The sequence below is a fragment of the Coregonus clupeaformis genome, chromosome 6 (assembly GCF_020615455.1).
Source record: "Coregonus clupeaformis isolate EN_2021a chromosome 6, ASM2061545v1, whole genome shotgun sequence".
In the NCBI taxonomy this organism is placed as follows: Eukaryota; Metazoa; Chordata; class Actinopteri; order Salmoniformes; family Salmonidae; genus Coregonus; species Coregonus clupeaformis.
The window spans coordinates 41,436,232-41,455,504 of NC_059197.1; the positions used below are offsets into that span (position 1 = coordinate 41,436,232).

Genomic DNA, 19,273 nt, shown 5'->3' on the forward strand with positions numbered 1-19,273 from the left:
GAAAAGTGAAACAATCATACAACACTTTTGACCAGAGCCTTATGGGCAGTCAGAGTGTTAGAGTGCAGATGGGAATGCTTCCTATGTGATTAATTGAGCTGGGGTCCTGTATCTACTCAGGTCTACTTTGATATCCAACTGGAAAATATATTGCTCTTGCAAAAAATATCAGTGAATCTACCCATTCCAGTCTCATTCCAATCTTCTCTCAGTAGAGCAGCCTTGTCTGAGAGCACTGTGTCAGATAGCATGACATCTCCATCTGAGGGACGAGCGTCATGTAGGAGTGACGCCACCTGATTAGAAAACAATGGTGGCAGAGATAGACACACCAAATCTCCAAGACAAACAAATATACTCCAGGAGTCACTGCCGTGGGTTGGTCAAATGACAAATGCCTTGTTGCTGAGGCTGTTCTCGTTAGTGTTGTCATGGCCTCACAAATGACTGCTCTTAGAGGGTCACTGGTAGTATTGGAGAAAGGAAATAGAAATCTCAATATGACAGCTTCCATTCTAGTGAGAGCTGGAGCTCACTGGAGTGCGTTGTATATTCACAGTGGTCTGTGTTGTCTTTGACCAACCCAAGGCAGTGACTACTGGGTCAGAAGGCGACACAGTGTGTCTGTCTGTGTGACAGTGTGACGGTATCACAGCACTGTGATGGCTGTGACTGACTGAATGCTGTCTGTTGACGGTGTTGACTGAGTCACGCTGTTGACTCACCTCCCCAGACAGACAGAGCTGAGGATCAAGACCTCTATAACAGGGGAGTATATTTGTCTTAATGATTTGGTGTGTCTATCTCTGCCAACATTGTTTTCTGACAGGTGGCGTCACACCTAAATGACGCTCGTCCCTCAGATGGAGATGTCGTGCTTTCTAACGTAAGACAATGTCTCTGCCATAGTGTTCTCAGATTAGACTGCTCTACTGAGAGAAGATTGGAAGGAGATTAGAAGGGGTAGATTCACTAATAATTTTCGCAAGAGCACTATATTTTCCAGTTGTCTCGATATATGCTGTGCAAGATTTAAAACTATCTGAGTAGACCTGAGTAGATATAGGACCCCTAACGATACCAAACAAATGCTTTTCCACCCTTTGCACATCAGACAGCTTCCATCTCCTTACATCCCCCCCTTACCAATGACTCTCCACATTTCACAAGCCTTGAGTTGTATCCACCAGAGTGAGGAAAATCTCCCATCATTCTGAATGAGTGCTCTCCATTCCAGGCCCATGCAGGCAAGCCTATGCCAGCTCAACTGTCACCGTGCTTATTGACGTTGTGCTGTTGACACATTTCTTCTGCGTTAATCCTGATTTGTTATCTGATTACATGAATTTGAATAATGAGTTGAATTTGTCGGAGTGGGCTTTATACAGATCATATTTACTGTTGGGTTTAAGCCGCTTCCCTGATTTAAAGTGGTAATAAATGGCTGCTGGAGACAGATTGCTTTTCCCATTATCGTAGGTGTCACGACTTCCGCCGAGGCTGCCTCCCCTCCTTTTTCGGGCAGGTTTCGGCGTTCGTCGTCACCGGCTTACTAGCTACTGCCGATCCCATTCTCATCACTCCACTTGTCATGTCTTGTCTTGTAAATCACACACACCTGGTGCTCATTCCCCTAATTAGTATTTGTATAAGTGATCCCTCTGTTCCCCTTGTCTTTGTGAGTGATTGTTTCATTGTGAGAGCGAGTAGCTCGGTTGAGCCAAGGTGGAATATTTCCCTTGTGATAGTTTCGTATTGACGCTGGGTGCGTTTTATTTATGTAAACGGAATAAACTCTGGACTTCGGTGTTTTACCTCCTGCGCAATGTAAGGGATTTCTGCTGCAACTAGAGTTGTATTTCTCCAGCATCAGGTCGACGCCACTGGAGCGGGAGAAGGTATCCGTCCTTGTTTCCTGCCTTTGTGGGAGAGCCCTGGAGTGGGCCAACGCGGTGTGGAACGAGGGAGGTGCCGCGTTGGAGGACTACGGGGAGTTTGCTCGCCTTTTTCTGGCCCTTTTTTGATCACCCGCCTGAGGGCGAACGACTGGTCCATCTGAGGCAGGGGGACAAGGACCGCACAGGACTATGCGCTGGAGTTCCGGACGCTGGCAGCGGGGTCCGGGTGGAACGAGCGGGCCCTGATCGACCATTTCCGGTGCCACTTAAGGGAGGACGTCCGACGGGAGCTAGCCTGCCGTGATGCCATGCTATCGGTCTCCCAACTGGTGGACATGGTCATCCGGCTGGACAATCTGCTAGCAGCCAGAGGATGTCCTGGTAGGGGTCTGCCCGTTACCACTCCGGACGACTCTGACCCCGAGCAGATGGAGCTGGACAGCGACAGTGCCACTCTGGTGGCACGAAGGGACAATCCACTTCACATCACAGTCAACGTTCCTTTGGGTCTGGAGGCGGTAGGCAGGGTACTCACGCATCACCCCAGCTAACGTTCAGAGCCCTTTGCAGCGCACTGTTCCTTATCTATCTCCTTTCCCGATCACCTGGTAGTTTCCCAGTGTAAGGCGCTAGTCGATTCAGGCGCAGCTGGGAACTTTATGGACAGGGCATTTGCACGCCGTCAAGGCATTTCATTGGTTCCCCTATCCATTCCACGCCCCATCAGAGCACTTGATAGTCGACCATTAGGGTCCGAGTTGGTTAAGGAGGTTACTGTACCAGTCACCATGATTACACAGGAGACGCATGTTGAGCAGATCACTTTTTTGATTTTTGAGTTTCCTGCTTACCCTGCAGTCTTAGGTATTCCGTGGTTAGCCCTTCACAACCCCACTTTTTCATGGCCGCAGAGGGTTCTTACGGGGTGGTCGCGTGAGTGTCCGGGTAGGTGTCTAGGTGTTTCCATTGGTGCGACCACAGTGGAAAGTCCAGACGGTACCCCCACCGTGCGCATTCCCCCTGAATACCATGATCTGGCGCTCGCGTTTTCCAAGATGCAAGCGACTACATTACCACCTCATCGGGAGGGGGATTGCGCGACAAACCTTTGGGTAGACGGTGTACCTCCCAGGAGTCATGTGTATCCCCTGTCACAGGCTGAAACTGAGGCTATGGAGTCCCTGCGCCAGGGGTATATACGTCCCTCCACTTCACCTGATTCCTCAAGTTTCTTCTTTGTGAAGAAGAATGATGGCGGTTTACGCCCGTGCATTGATTATTGACCTCTGAATAAGGTGACTGTATGATTTAGTTATCCTCTTCCCCTCATTCCTTCAGTGATTGAGTCAATGCATGGGGCCTGTTTTTTCACCAAATTAGACCTCAGGAGTGCCTACAACCTGGTGCGTATTCGGGAAGGGGATGAGTGGAAAACCGCATTCAGCACAACCTCGGGGTCATTATGAATACCTGGTGATGCCCTACGGTTTGATGAATGCTCCATCCGTTTTCCAGTCCTTTGTGAACGAGGTGTTTCGGGACATGCTTGGTCGCGGTGTGGTGCTCTACATCGATGACATCCTGGTGTATTCCGCTACGTGCGCCGAGCATGTGTCCCTGGTTCGCAAGGTACTGGTCCGACTGCTGGAGAATGAGCTTTATGCCAAGGCAGAGAAGTGTGAGTTTTTCCAGCAGTCAATCTCCTTCCTCGGATACTGCATTACTACCACAGGTGTGGAGATGGAGGGAGATCGAATTTCAGCCGTGCGTAATTGGCCGACTTCAACCACGGTGAAGGAGGTGCAGCACTTCCTTGGCTTTGCCAACTGCTATCGGAGGTTTATTCGGGGCTTTGGCAAGGTCGCAGCTCCCATTACCTCCTTGTTGAAGGGTGGGCCGTCCCGGCTCCACTGGTCTGCTGAGGCTGATTTGGCCTTCAGTAGATTGTGGGGTCTGTTCACCTCAGCCCCGGTACTGGCTCACCCCGATTCATCACTCCGTTCGTAGCGGAGGTGGATGCGTCCGAGATAGGGATAGGGCGCTGTCTTATATCAACGCTCGGGCACGCCACCCAAGCTCCGCCCCTGTGCCTTCTTTTTCGAAGAAGCTCAGCTCGGCGGAGTAGAACTATGGCATGGTGATTGGGAGCTGCTGGCTGTTGTCCGAGCTTTGACGGTGTGGAGGCATTGGTTCGAAGGGGCGAAACACCCTTTCCTCGTCTGGACAGACCACTGTAACCTGGAGTACATTCGGGCAGCGAGGAAACTGAATCCTCACCAGGCCAGGTGGGCCCTCTTCTTCAACCGATTTGATTTCACACTTTCAAACATTCCGGGTACGAAGAACGTGAAGGCAGACACACTGTCTCGGCTGTATGACACAGAGGAGAGGCCCAGAGACAACACCCCCATACTCCCAGCCTTATGCATTGTGGCGCCGGTAGTATAGGCGATGGACGCGGATATAGCGCAGGCATTACGCACAGATCCATCTCCACCGCAGTGTCCAGCTGGGCTGCAGTACGTGCCTGCGCTTATCCGTGATCGTCTGATCTACTGGGCACACACAACACCCTCCTCTGGTCATCCAGGTATCGGTCGTACAATGCGCTGCCTGACCGAGAAGTACTGGTGGCCTACCTTGGCTAAGGACGTGAGGGTGTATGTTTCCTCCTGCTCAGTGGGCGCCCAGAGTAAGGCACCTAGGCACCTCCCAGCGGGTAAGCTAACCTTTACCAGTTCCACAACGACCATGGTCTCACCTTAGTATTGATTTTCTTACTGATCTTCCCCTCTCCCAAGGTAACACCACTATCCTGGTCATTGTGGATCGCTTTTCCAAGTCCTGCCGCCTCCTTCCTCTGCCCGGTCTCCCCACGGCCCCACGGCCCTACAAACTGTGCAGGCTCTGTTTACTCACGTCTTCTGGCACTACGGGGTACCAGAGGATATAGCGTCCGACTGAGGTCCCCAGTTCACGTCTAGAGTCTGGAAGGCGTTCATGGAACGTCTGGGGGTCTCAGTCAGCCTGACCTCTGGATTTCACCCCGAGAGTAATGGGCAGGTGGAAAGGGTGAATCAAGATGTGGGTAGGTTCCTGCGGACCTACTGTCAGGATCGACTGGGGGAGTGGTCGGTGTTCCTGCCATGGGCAGAACTCTCTCCGCCACTCCTCCACTAACCTAACACCCTTCCAATGTGTTTTGGGTTACCAACCGGTCCTGGCACCGTGGCACCAGAGCCAGACCGAGGCTCCTGTGGTGGATGACTGGTTTCGGCGCGTGGAGGAGACTTGGGACGCTGCCCACATTCGCCTCCAGCGCGCCGTGCGTCGTCAGAAGGCGAACGCTGACCGCCACTGCAGGGAGGCCCCGGTTTCGTACCGGGGATCGGGCCTGGCTCTCGAACCGGAATCTACCCCTCCGCCTGCCCTGCCGGAAGCTGAGCCCGCAGTTTGTGGGGCCATTTAAAGTCCTGAGGAGGATAAACGAGGTTACATACGGGTTGTTACTCCCCCTGATTACCGTATTAACCCCTTGTTTCATGTGTCTCTCCTCAGGCAGGTGGTAGCTGGTCCGCTCCAGGAATCTGAGGTGCGGGAGGTTCCTCCACCTCCTCTGGACATCGAGGGGGCCCCGGCGTACTCGGTCTGTTCCATACTGGATTCGAGGCGTCGGGTGGGGGGCCTTCAGTATCGTGGGAGGGGTACGGTACGGAGGAACGGTGCTGGGTCCCAAGGAGGGACATCCTCGATCCCTCCCTGTTGAGGGATTTCCACCGTCGCCATCCGACTCGCCCTGCTCCGCGTCCTCCTGGCCGTCCCGGGGCCGGGGTCGGCGCACTGCTGGAGCTGCGCATCAAGGGGGTACTGTCACGACTTCCCCGAGGCTGCCTCCCCTCCTTGTTCGGGCAGGTTTCGGCGTTCGCCGTCACCGGCTTACTAGCTACTGCCAATCCCATTCTCGTCACTCCACTTGTCATGTCTTGTCTTGTCAATCACACACACCTGGTGCTCATTCCCCTAATTAGTATGTGTATAAGTGTTCCCTCTGTTCCCCTTGTCTTTGTGAGTGATTGTATTTGTGAGAGCGAGTAGCTCGGTTTACTCTTCCATTTGTTATTGCCAAGGTGGAATATTTCCCTTGTGATAGTTTCGTATTGACGCTGGATGCGTTTTATTTATGTAAACGGAATAAACTCTGGACTTCGGTGTTTTACCTCCTGCGCCTGACTCCTTCATTCACACCTCATCACAGTAGGCTACCACCACAGCCACTCATTGTAGACCCATTACTAATGTATTACCATAGCACTGTACACAAACACTTCTTGTACTTTGAAATTAATGTCAGAATTTTGTCAGAACATATTGCAACAGCACTGGTGATTGGAGGCTTGGGCTTTCAGAATGTATCTTGCTGTATTTACTTCAATTTTAAATACAGCCAACAGGCACCATGCCACTGGTTTTCCATGTAATTGTTTGTTGTCTCTTGGCCCATGCTGGTAGTGACTGACTGGAGTCACACACTGCTGAAAATGGAAAACAATCATAAGCAAGCCAGACCAGTGCTACACTGAGGCTCACACTCCCTGATTGGAACATTCTATTTAAAACTCCTTACCTACCTCACATGTTGTGTACACATTTACCTGGTTGTGCAGTGTAGCCTGCTATTAGTAAGGGCAGCAATTTGGTCTCTTGTGCATTTAGATTGGAGCCAACAGAGAAAGAGGTTTCTCAGCCTGCATAGTGATTTGCTGACTGTCTCTTCACTTCCAATCTTTCACGTCTCCTATCTCTCTCCTGCTTGACAAGCATGCCTTTAAACTGGGATAAAAAAAAGATCAATTGTGGATGTCACATAGATGCCCTGAGTAGACACAGTGTCATCTGTAGAAAGATATGTTTTTATCAGGAACCATTCCTCATGTATACTGAACAAAAATATAAATGCAACATGTAAAGTGTTGGTCCCATGTTTCATGAGCTGAAATAAAGATCCCACAAATTCTCCATATGCACAAAAAGCTTATTTCTCTCAAATTTTGTCCACAAATGGTTCACATCCCTGTTAGTGAGAATTTCTCCTTTGCCAAGATAGCCCATTCACCTGACAGGCGTGGCATATCAATAAGCTGATTAAACACCATGATCATTACACAGGTGCAACTTGTGCTGGGGACAATAAAAGGCCACTCTCAAATGTGCAGTTTTGTCACACATCACAATGCCACAGATGTCTCAAGTTTTGAGGGAGCGTGCAATTGGCATGCTGACTGCAGGAATGTCCAACAGAGCTGTTGCCAGATAATGTAATGTTCATTTCTCTACCATAAGCCGCCTCCAGGGTTGTTTTAGAGAATTTGGCAGTATGTCCAACCGGCCTCACGACCGCAAACCACTTGTAACCACGCCAGCCCAGGACCTCTACATCCGGCTTCTTCACCTGCGGGATCGTCTGAGACCAGCCACCCGGACAGCTGATGAAACTGAGGAGTATTTATGTCTGTAATAAAGCCCTTTTGTGGGGAAAAACTATTTCTGATTGGCTGGGCCTTGCTCCCCAGTGGGTGGGCCAGTCTCACTTGACATTGAGTAATGAATTGTGTTGTGGATGTAAAGGAAAGTAAATAAGGTTTGTTTGTTGAATTGAGCCTGTGTGAGTCACTGTTCTAGGTCTTTTTAGTTGGATAGCGACTTAAATTAAAGTTTCTCTCTTCCTTTCCCTTCTACCTATTTATCATATCTTCCTCCCCAAACATCTGCTCCTCTATTCATGCCAGTGGGCTACTTTCACTCCTCATTTCTGCTATCCATCTTCCACAGCCTTTATAATGTCATGTCCTGATCGACTCTAACTCTACTTTTACACCCGTATTCACTTAAACTAGCAAATCATCATCTTTCATTATCTCAAAGTTATGTAATAACCATGATCATATGCTGTAGCTAGGCTACAGTGGATATTGTTGTGCTGTCCTGTTTGGAACCATGATGATGTTGAAGACATAGTAATCGCTGTCATCCAGAGTTTACGTCCATTCTAACTGTATACTTTCTGCTCTATACAATCAGTCTTCCTTTTCTTCTCTCTCTCTTTCCCTCTCCCTCACCCTCCGTGCTGTCAGGTTGAAGGACGTACCTGCATCCCTCCCCCTCTCTTCTTTCTAATCCAGGGCTGTCAGTTGCAGGGCAATCTCATCCTTCATTCATTCCTTCCCTCTCTGAATCTGAATGAGATGCAGCTTTATTTTGGCTTTCCTTCTGACCCTCTTGGCGTTGGGCGGTGGAGGTTTTTATTTAGTCTGTGTTATTTGGTTCTGGCTGCTTGTATATTTGATCTGATCATAGCTGAAATCTCCTTTCCTCTGCTCGGAGCGCCAGGCTTTCTGTTGTGTTCTTCTCTCTCCTTGAAACATGTTTCACACCTCACAGGCGTTGTGTTCTTCCGTTGTGGCTGTAAGCTGCTCTCATCAGCGCTGCTCTCTGGGAGATGACTCAGTGCATTCTCAGTGCTTGGTTAAAACCTGCACGCTTCCCTGCCTTAACTCTGGCCTTTTTCAACTCCTGCAGGGTGTTGTTGTGATCTGGATGCTGAAGTGTGTGTGTGTGTGTATTTGAAATGCATCTACACATTATGTGTATTTGCATGTGTGTGTGTTGGCATCGACAGAGACAGACAGAGACAGAGAGGAAGAGAAGGGAGGTAAAGGGCTATAGAGACAGACAGTGACCAGTAGGCCTGCCAGTGTGATCGTAGTGGACAGGCCTGGCAGAACAGTGTCACAGCCACTCTGAGATGCCAGGCATGCGTGGTTGTGTGTGAGAGAAAGAGAGCGAGAGAGAGAGAGAGCAGTGTATTGGACACGGTGTGTCACTCTGTCTCTATGAGCCGGCCATCAGCAGACAACCCCTCTGACCATGGTACTGTCGCTGCAGCAGCCCAGTGTGACCATCACAGCAGACAACCCCTCTGACCATGGCTAATGCTTACCATTAGCACGCTGTCGCTTCAACTGGCTCCGATGACGGTCCAATGGGAGTCTGAGTATCCTCTGTTCTGTAGTTACATGCCATGTGTCACTGATGTAGTCTCTTTCCACATCTGCTGTGTCTGGGTTTGGCTAAACTATGGGAAATGTAGTAAAGGACAGAAATAAACTGTATGGAAATGTCTGTAGCAACCAGCCATCTAACCCCGCTCTCTGTGTGTCTGTGTCCCAGCAGATTCTAACCGCTGTCCCTGTGTCAGTGTCCCTGTGTCTGTTCCTGCGTCTGTCTGGATTTCCCCCATCCTCTGTGTTAACCAACCAGATAATCTGTTCAGTTCTCATCATCAACTATGTGTTTGGGTTCTATGATAATGTAATGGTGGGCGGCTGGTAGCCACGTTGGGCCAGTAACCGAAAGGTCACTGGTTCGAATCACCGAGCCGACTAGGTAAAAAGTATTTCGATGTGCCCTTGAGCAAGGCAGTTAACTAATTGCTCCTGTAAATTGCTCTGGATATGAGCGTCTGCTAAATGACTAAAATGTAATGTAAATGTAAATCTTCTTCCCTGTCTGTCTGTGTGTCCCCCAGCAGACAGATTGTAACCCTCCTCCCTGTGTGTCTATGTGTCCCCAGCAGACAGATTGTAACCCTCCTCCCTGTGTGTCTATGTGTCCCCCAGCAGACAGATTGTAACCCTCCTCCCTGTGTGTCTATGTGTCCCCCAGCAGACAGATTGTAACCCTCCTCCCTGTGTGTCTATGTGTCCCCAGCAGACAGATTGTAACCCTCCTCCCTGTGTGTCTATGTGTCCCCCAGCAGACAGATTGTAACCCTCCTCCCTGTGTGTCTATGTGTCCCCCAGCAGACAGATTGTAACCCTCCTCCCTGTGTGTCTATGTGTCCCCCAGCAGACAGATTGTAACCCTCCTCCCTGTGTGTCTATGTGTCCCCAGCAGACAGATTGTAACCCTCCTCCCTGTGTGTCTATGTGTCCCCAGCAGACAGATTGTAACCCTCCTCCTGTGTGTCTATGTGTCCCCCAGCAGACAGATTGTAACCCTCCTCCCTGTGTGTCTATGTGTCCCCCAGCAGACAGATTGTAACCCTGCTCCCTGTGTGTCTATGTGTCCCCAGCAGATAGATTGTAACCCTCCTCCCTGTGTGTCTATGTGTCCCCAGCAGACAGATTGTAACCCTCCTCCCTGTGTGTCTATGTGTCCCCCAGCATACAGATTGTAACCCTCCTCCCTGTGTGTCTATGTGTCCCCCAGCAGACAGATTGTAACCCTCCTCCCTGTGTGTCTATGTGTCCCCCAGCAGACAGATTGTAACCCTCCTCCCTGTGTGTCTATGTGTCCTCCAGCAGACAGATTGTAACCCTCTTCCCTGTGTGTCTGTGTGTGTCCCAGCAGATATGCTGGAGGGGAAGAGTGCCATCCTCCTGGGAATGAGCCAGTGGAACTCTAACGACCTGGTAGAGCAGATCGAGACCCTGGGACACATGGACCAATCACAAGGTATGTTACACACAGGGTACACTGGGACACATGAACCAATCACAAGGTATGTTACACACAGGGTACACTGGGACACATGGACCAATCACAAGGTATGTTACACACAGGGTACCCTGGGACACATGGACCAATCACAAGGTATGTTACACACAGGGTACACTGGGACACATGAACCAATCACAAGGTATGTTACACACAGGGTACCCTGGCACACATGGACCAATCACAAGGTATGTTACACACATGGTTCCCTGGGACACATGGACCAATCACAAGGTATGTTACACACAGGGTACCCTGGGACACATGGACCAATCACAAGGTATGTTACATACAGGGTACCCTGGGACACATGGACCAATCACAAGGTATGTTACACACATCACAAGGTACGTTACACAGGGTACACTGGGGGCATGAGAGGGCTCTAATGTCCCCTAAACATCTGTTCAACTCTCTCCACCTCATACTGTAGTACTGTGGAGCTGCTTGCTCTCAAAGACATACATGCACGCTCACACACAAAAAAACGCAAGCTCAAGCATGCATTCACACTGTTTTGTGCAGTTAAACAAAGAATTTCACACAACAAATCACAAATGAGGCCTTTGAACCACCAAAATTCAAACAAATTCAAACATCCATTTATGTGTTTATACATTCGGTTAGTTTAACATAAATCAGACAGAAGTTGATGCTCTGCTGCATGTATTGATTTGTAAACTCTTTGTTCTTATCAGAATAAGCCAATACCACCCCCCAACGATTTCTCTATTCAGTTTGTTCTTATGGTTTATTTTTGTTTTCTGTTTTACTTATTTTTCATTTTAATCTCAGTGCTCTGATTTGCAAACCCCAGGGATTTATTTGGTCATTAGTAACTCCCTCTCTTGGTTATTTTTTTCCAGAGGCCGATCCATGAATGCCTAGTGAAAGCAGCTACTGTAATCCAATTACCTTCTCTGAAATTTCCCTCTCCATCACTCTGCTTCCCTTTATTCAGACTCACATCAACTGTATTTAATCTTAAATCACATTCATTAAATATTGGTTAGTGTTAAATGTAATTCAATGTGTTTTTCAAATGTAAATGAAGAAATTAGAACTTGATCTTATACAGACAAGTGATTTCCCTAATTAGCTACTTCACTGTACTGCAGACTCATGCAAATGACTGTCTGTAATGTAGATTCATGACTAAAATGTCAAATGTAATTAATGTTTTATATTGTCTCAGCACAGGTAGATCATCAGAACATTTTTACTGAACCAACACAAAGCCCTTGGGAGACTTACTATAGCCATATTATACTTCAGAAATCCTACAGCCTTTATAGTGAGACACATCAATGGTAGAAATACAGCAGAATGCTTTGTTAGTTCAGGGAGGACAGTGTTTTTTTATATTACAGAATTGCACAGTTTAGAGACTATGCAACAACAACAGCAGCTCACATCAGATGACTCACTGAGCCACCCAGTTACTCAATCCTGTCTCTAGTCTGAGGGCGCATCCCATATGGCACCCTATTCCCTATGTAGTGCACTACTTTTGACCAGAGCCCTATTGCCCCTGGTCAAAAGTAGTGCATTACATAGGGAATAGGGTGCTTTTTGGGACACATCTTGAGTGTTTACCCCAACAGTCAATGCAAACCCAGCTGAACTTCTTTATTGGACAAGACAATGGGGAATTAAGAACAGGGGGTCTTAAGCAGGCCTGACAGAGTGATGAAGAAGCAATCACTGGGCCATGCATCATGCCTGCCAGCGTCTCCCTCTCTTTCTCCCATGCCACCCTATAGAAATAACCTCATTTCTGGCTGGCCCCAGTCCCTGTGCCCACTTCACTTGCCAAAATATACACATCAAACCATTTGTTAGATGAAGGAGGGATGAGGGGTATCAACGGGAACTCTTTGGGGATTGTTTTTCCTGCTAAATACAGACATTCTTATGCTTTCTGAGAGTTTTTCGCGACATACAACCATCACTAATATTAATTACATCACATTAACTAAACATGATAAATTAAAGGATGTGAATCTTGTCAGCACTTTAGAGTGGAAGTTAGTGAGTGAGCTTTGAAGTCTGGGAAGGATCAAAGTCAGACATTGCAATCTCTTCATTGGTTTTCTCTTCTCTAAGGCTTCGCTGAGAAAACATTCATTGTCAGCTCAAGGTTTATTGATTAATCTCTCTAACTGTATTGTACTCAGATAACATTTCTTGGCTGGCTATAACATCATAAAATGTAATACCATTTCTCATATCCAAATCTTTCCGTATCTACAGCAGTGTGCTGCAGTAGCTTATAAGGTAACGATCATGCTTGAGGTCCTACAGATTGAAGTAGATCGTTTTAATCGCTGGGTTTCTGGGGTCTGAGAGATGGTGGGGGAATGCCCACCTGAGAGATGAAAGACCTTCATATAAAGATGTTCAATCAAACACTGTTACATAAAGTAGGTGTGAAATGTCACTGGCACTGTACTGTAGTGATCTGTACAGCACCAGAGTGGCCTCATGGTTAGTTCATCACATAAGATTATTCTAGAATGGAACCAATCTAAGCTATTCCATTACAAAAGCTGTATGAAAGGTTACTCTACATTCTATAGTACTGTAGTGTGACTTTAAAAGCCTGCAGGTAATCTAGTGTACCCAGCATCCAATTTTCCTCCTCAACCATTTGACAAACAACATGCCTTTGTCCATGTACTGGACGGTGGGATGCGTCCCAAAATGGCACCCTATTCCCTATAAAGTGCACTACCTTTGACCAGGGCCCATATAGGGCTCTGCTCAAAAGTAGTGCACTCTATAGGGAATAGGGTGACATTTGGGTTGCAGACGTGACTTTGATAGGAAAGCAACAAGTGCTGTCATAGCCATCAATGGCTGGACAGTAATGGCTGTAACCACTCCATGTAATTATCCCTGTGATATTGTGTTACACACTCAGCCCCCTGAGTGAATTTGATGGCTGGTCCCTCACGACTTATAATTGATGCTAATTTAATTGTTTTTTAGGCTAATTGTGTGTTGGGTAGAACTGTGTGTGTGTGTGTGTTTGCGTGGTAGGGACTCCAGACAATCACGGATTACAAAGGGAAAACCAGCCACGTCGCGGACCAGCCACGTCGCGGACACCAACGTCTTGCTCCTGGACAAGCTAAACACCTTCTTTGCCCGCTTTGAGGATAACACAGTGCAACCGCCACAGGCAGCTCCCGACGACTGTGAGCTCTCGTTCTCTGTGGCCAACGTGAGTAAGACATTTAAGCGTGTTAACCCTCGCAGGGCTGCCGGCCCAGACGGCATCCCTTGCAGCGTCCTCAGAGCACGCACAGACCAGCTGCCTGGAGTGTTTACGGACATAATCAATCTCTCCCTTTCCCAGTCTGCTGTCCCCACTTGCTTCAATATGTCCACCATTGTTCCTGTACCCAAGAAAGCGAAGGTAACTGAACTAAATGATTATCGCCCCATAGCACTCACTTCTGTCATCATGAAGTGCTTTGAGAGGCTAGTTAAGGATCATATCACCGCCACCTTACCCGACGCCCTAGACCTACTGCAATTTGCATACCGCCCCAATAGATCTACGGATTATGCAATCGCCATCGCACTGCACACTGACCTATCCCATCTGTACAAGAGGAATACATTGACTACAGCTCAGCCTTCAACACCATAGTACCCTCCAATCTCATCATTAAGCTCAGGGTCCTGGGTCTGACCCCACCCTGTGCAAATGGGTCCTGGACTTCCTGACGGGCCGCCCCCAGGTGGTGAAGGTAGGCAACAACACTTCCACTACCCTGATCCTCAACACGGAGTTCCACAAGGGTGCGTGCTCAGCCCCGACTACACCTCCAACTCAATCATCAAGTTTGTAGACGACACAACAGTGGTAGGCCTGATTACCAACAATGACGAGACAGCCTACAGGGAAGAGACGAAGGCCCTGGCAGAGTGGTGCCAGGAAAATAACCTCTTCCTCAACGTCAACAAAACGAACTAGCTGATCGAGCACTTCAGGAGACAGCAGAGGGAGCACGCCCCATCCACATCGACGGGCCGCAGTGGAAAATGTGAAAAGCTTAAAGTTCCTCGGCGTACACATTACTGACAATCTGAAATGGTCCACCCACACAGACCGTGTGGTGAAGAAGGCGCAACAGCGCCTCTTCAACCTCAGGAGGTTGAAGAAATTATTCTTGGCCTCTAAGACCCTCACAAACTTTTACAGATGCACCATTGAGAGCATCCTGTTGGGCTGTATCACCGCCTGGTACGACAACTGGACCGTCCACAACCACAGGGCTTTCCAGAGGGTGGTGCGGTCTGCCCAACGCATCACCGGGGCCACACTGCCTGCCCTCCAGGACATCTACAGCACCCAGTGTCAAAGGAAGGCCAAGAAGATCATCAAGGACCTCAGCCACCCGAGCCACGGCCTGTTCACCCCGCTATCACCCAGAAGGCGAGGTCAGTACAGGTGCATCACAGCTGGGACAGAGAGACTGAAAAACAGCTTCCATCTCAAGGCCATCAGACTGTTAAATAGCCATCGCTAGCCGACCTCCATCCAGTACCCTGTCCTGAACTTAGTCACTAGCCGGCTACCTCCCGGTTACTCAACCCTGCACCTTAGAGGCTGCTGCCCTATATACATAGACATGGAACACTGGTCACTTTAATAATGGAACACTGGTCACTTTAATAATGTTTAAATACTGTTTTACTCATTTCATGTATATACTGTATTCTAGTCAAGTCTATCCTATTCAACTATTGTTGTACATATACTATTCTATCCTACGTATTCTTCAGATATACTACATATTCTATCTACATACTGTCCATAATGTCTATACATCCCATCACATATATATATATGTATTTATGCTCCAGAGTCCGACATTGCTTGTCCTAATATTTATATATTTCTTAATTCCATTATTTTACTTTTAGATTTGTGTGTATTGTTGTGTGTTGTTAGATATTACTGCACTGTTGGAGCTAGGAACACGAGCATTACGCTACACCTGCAGTAACATCTGCTAAATATGTGTATGCGACCAATAACATTTTATTTGATTTGAGTGTTGGGAATGCCAGTATAACACTCATGACTGACAGATGGAGCAGCCCCAGTCAGTTGGGAATTGCGGTTCTGTCATGACGGCATTCATCTCCATGGTTTAATGGGTAGTCTCAGGAAACTGTCAGCCAGACAGCTAGGCCCCTGACTGGGATACCAACACCATGCATGCACCTGTTTTACTTACTCACTTGTTACTGTTTAATTGGTGTCAATGGCTGATCAATCTGGTTACCCATGCAGGGATGAGGAGCTGAACAGGGATAGCTAGGTGCATTATTGCATTCACCGGACTAGATTGGAGTATGGTGTTGGAGGAACAATGGTTACCCTGGGCTAGTAATGTGCAACAGTTAAGAACTGTCACAACCTCCATTCCCGTAAAGAACAGGAAGGTCCGCACACTGTTTATGCTCCCAATTCACCGCTTTATTGACAACGTTTTCATCCGAAACAGATCTTCGTCAGGTCAATCAGACTCACATCCCAAAATATACACATTTCACCTCACATGACCATTAAGCACATGACAAATGGTGGGTGTGAAAACAATTCAGTTCAATTCACTTTTGTGTTTGCTCAATCATCATTAATCACGGAGGTACATATGGGTATAAAATATTATATACATACAAATCGGTCCTAGTTAAAACCTAGACAACAGTAAAAAAGCTTACGTTGGAAACGGTTGGAATACCCGCCCTGACCATTACGCGCAGGACATGCTGTGGCCATAGATATAATTACAGTGACCTATTTCAAAAACAACTTGCATACCTCTAATAATTGGATATCAATGAGATGGGCACATGTAGTAATACATACACTACAGTGCATTCGGAAGGTATTCAGAATTTTGTTACGTTACAGCCTTATTCTAAAATGGATTAAATTGTTTTTTTCCCCTCAACAATCTACACACAGTACCCCATAATGACAATGCAAAAACAGTTTTTATTTCTATTTTAGCGAATGTATAAAAAATGTATAAACTGAAATATCACATTAACATAAGTATTCAGACCCTTTACTCAGTACTTTGTTGAAGCACCTTTGGCAGCGATTACAGCCTTGAGTCTTCTTGCGTTTGACGCTACAAGCTTGGCACACCTGTATTTGGGGAGTTTCTCCCATTCTTCTCTGCAGATCCTCTCAAGCTCTGTCAGGTTGGATGGGGAGCGTCGCTGCACAGCTATTTTCAGGTCTCTCCAGAGATGTTCGATCGGGTTCAAGTTGGGGCATTCAGAGACATTCAGACACTTGTCCCGAAGCCACTCCTGCGTTGTCTTGGCTGTGTGCTTAGGGTCGTTGTCCTGTTGGCAGGTGAACCTTCGCCCCAGTCTGAGGTCCTGAGTGGTTTTCATCAAGGATATCTCTGTACTTTGCTCAGTTAATCTTTCTCTCAATCCTGACTAGTCTCCCAGTCCCTGCTGCTGAAAAACACCCACCACCATGCTTCACTGTAGCAATGGTATTGGCCAGGTGATGAGCGGTGCCTGGTTTCCTCCAGACGTGACGTAAGATGTTTCTACAACTTGATTGGAGTCCACCTGTGATAAATTCAATTGATTGGACATGATTTGGAAAGGCACACATCTGCCTATATAATGTCCCACAGTTGACAGTGCATGTCAGAGCAAATACCAAGACATGAGGTCGAAAGAATTGTCCGTAGTGCTCCGAGACAGGATTGTGTCGAGGCACAGATCTGGGGAAGGGTACCAAAACATTTCTGCATCATTGAAGGTCCCCAAGAATGGAAGAAGTTTAGAACCACCAAGACTCTTCCTAGAGCTGGCCACCCGGCCAAACAGAGCAATCGGGGGAGAAGGGCCCTGGTCAGGGAGGTGACCAAGAACCCGATGGTCACTCTGACAGAGCTCCAGAGTTCCTCTGTGGTGACAGCCATCTCTGCAGCACTCCACCAATCAGGCTTTTATAGTAGAGTGGCCAGACGGAAGCCACTCCTCAGTAAAAGGAACATGACAGCCCGCTTGGAGTTTGCCAAAAGGCACCTAAAGGACTCTCAGACCATGAAAAACAAGATTATCTGGTCTGATGAAACCAAGATTGAACTCTTTGGCCTGAATGCCAAGCATCACGTCTGGAGGAAACCTGGCACCATCCCTACGGTGAAGCATGGTGGTGGCAGCATCATGCTGTGGGGATGTTTTTCAGCCGCAGGGACTGGGAAACTAGTCAGGATCGAGGGAAAGCTGAATGGAGCAAAGTACAGAGAGATCCATGATGAAAACCTGCTCCAGAGCGCTCAGGACCTCAGACTGGTAGGAAGGTTCACCTTCCAACAGGAAAATAACCCTAAGCACACAGCCAAGACAACGCATGAGTGGCTTCGGGACAAGTCTCTGAAAATCCTTGAGTGGCCCACCCAGCGCCCGGACTTGAACCCGATCGAACATCTCTGGAGAGACCTGAAAATAGCTGTGCAGCGACGCTCCCCATCCAACCTGACGGAACTTGAGAGGATCTGCAGAGAAGAAGGGGAGAAACTCCCCAAATACAGGTGTGCCAAGCTTGTAGCGTCATACCCAAGAAGACTAAAGGCTGTATTCGCTGCCAAAGGTGCTTCAACAAAGCTTACATTTTACCTTTATTTAACTAGGCAAGTCAGTTAAGAACAAATTGTTATTTACAATGACGGCCTACACCGGCGAAACCCGGACGACGCTGGGCCAATTGTGTGCCGCCCAATGGGACTCCCAATCACGGCCGGTTGTGATGCAGCCTGGAATCGAACCAGGAGTCTGTAGTGACGCCTCAAGCACTGAGATGCAGTGCCTTAGACCACTGCACCACTCGGGAGCCCTTTACTGAGTAAAGGGTCTGAATACTTATGTAAATGTGATATTTCAGTTTATTCATTTTTTATAAATTTGCAAACATTTCATGCTTTGTCATTATGGGGTATTGTGTGTAGATTGTTGAGGGGGGGAAAACAATTTAATCAATTTTAGAATAAGGCTGTAACGTAACAAAACGCAGAAAAAGTCAAGGGGTCTGAATACTTTCCGAATGCACTGTAGCTCTGCCCTGCCTTCACCATGTAGCTAGGTGCTCTCTCTAGCCCTGCCTACTGTAGCTAGCTCCTCTCTCTAGCCCTGCCTACTGTAGCTAGCTCCTCTCTCTAGCCCTGCTTGCTGTAGCTAGCTCCTCTCTAGCCCTGCCTGCTGTAGCTAGCTGCTCTCTCTAGCCCTGCCTACTGTAGCTAGCTGCTCTCTCTAGCCCTGCGTACTGTAGCTAGCTGCTCTCTCTAGCCCTGCCTGCTGTAGCTAGCTCCTCTCTCTAGCCCTGCGTACTGTAGCTAGCTGCTCTCTCTATCCCTGCGTACTGTAGCTAGCTCCTCTCTCTAGCCCTGCGTACTGTAGCTAGCTCCTCTCTCTAGCCCTGCGTACTGTAGCTAGCTGCTCACTCTATCCCTGCGTACTGTAGCTAGCTCCTCTCTCTAGCCCTGCCTACTGTAGATAGCTGCTCTCTCTAGCCCTGCCTACTGTAGCTAGCTGCTCTCTCTATCCCTGCGTACTGTAGCTAGCTCCTCTCTCTAGCCCTGCCTACTGTAGCTAGCTCCTCTCTCTAGCCCTGCCTACTGTAGCTAGCTGCTCTCTCTAGCCCTGCCTACTGTAGCTAGCTGCTCTCTCTATCCCTGCGTACTGTAGCTAGCTCCTCTCTCTAGCCCTGCCTACTGTAGCTAGCTGCTCTCTCTAGCCCTGCCTACTGTAGCTAGCTGCTCTCT

General features: G+C 48.1%; 1 protein-coding gene across 3 annotated transcripts in view; it reads left to right on the forward strand.

Moving 5' to 3' along the window:
* Positions 1–19,273, forward strand: part of LOC121567966 (membrane-associated phosphatidylinositol transfer protein 3) — a 126,977-nt gene that overhangs the window by 29,289 nt on the left and 78,415 nt on the right. Inside the window, exon 3 of one of the 3 annotated variants that reach the window (XM_041878388.2) lies at positions 10,305–10,412. In XM_041878388.2, coding sequence (XP_041734322.1) covers positions 10,305–10,412 — 108 coding nt within the window. Of the gene's footprint in view, positions 1–10,304; positions 10,413–10,758; positions 10,781–19,273 lie in introns of those variants that run through there. The other 2 variants (XM_041878389.2, XM_041878390.2) reach the window with 2 other exon arrangements.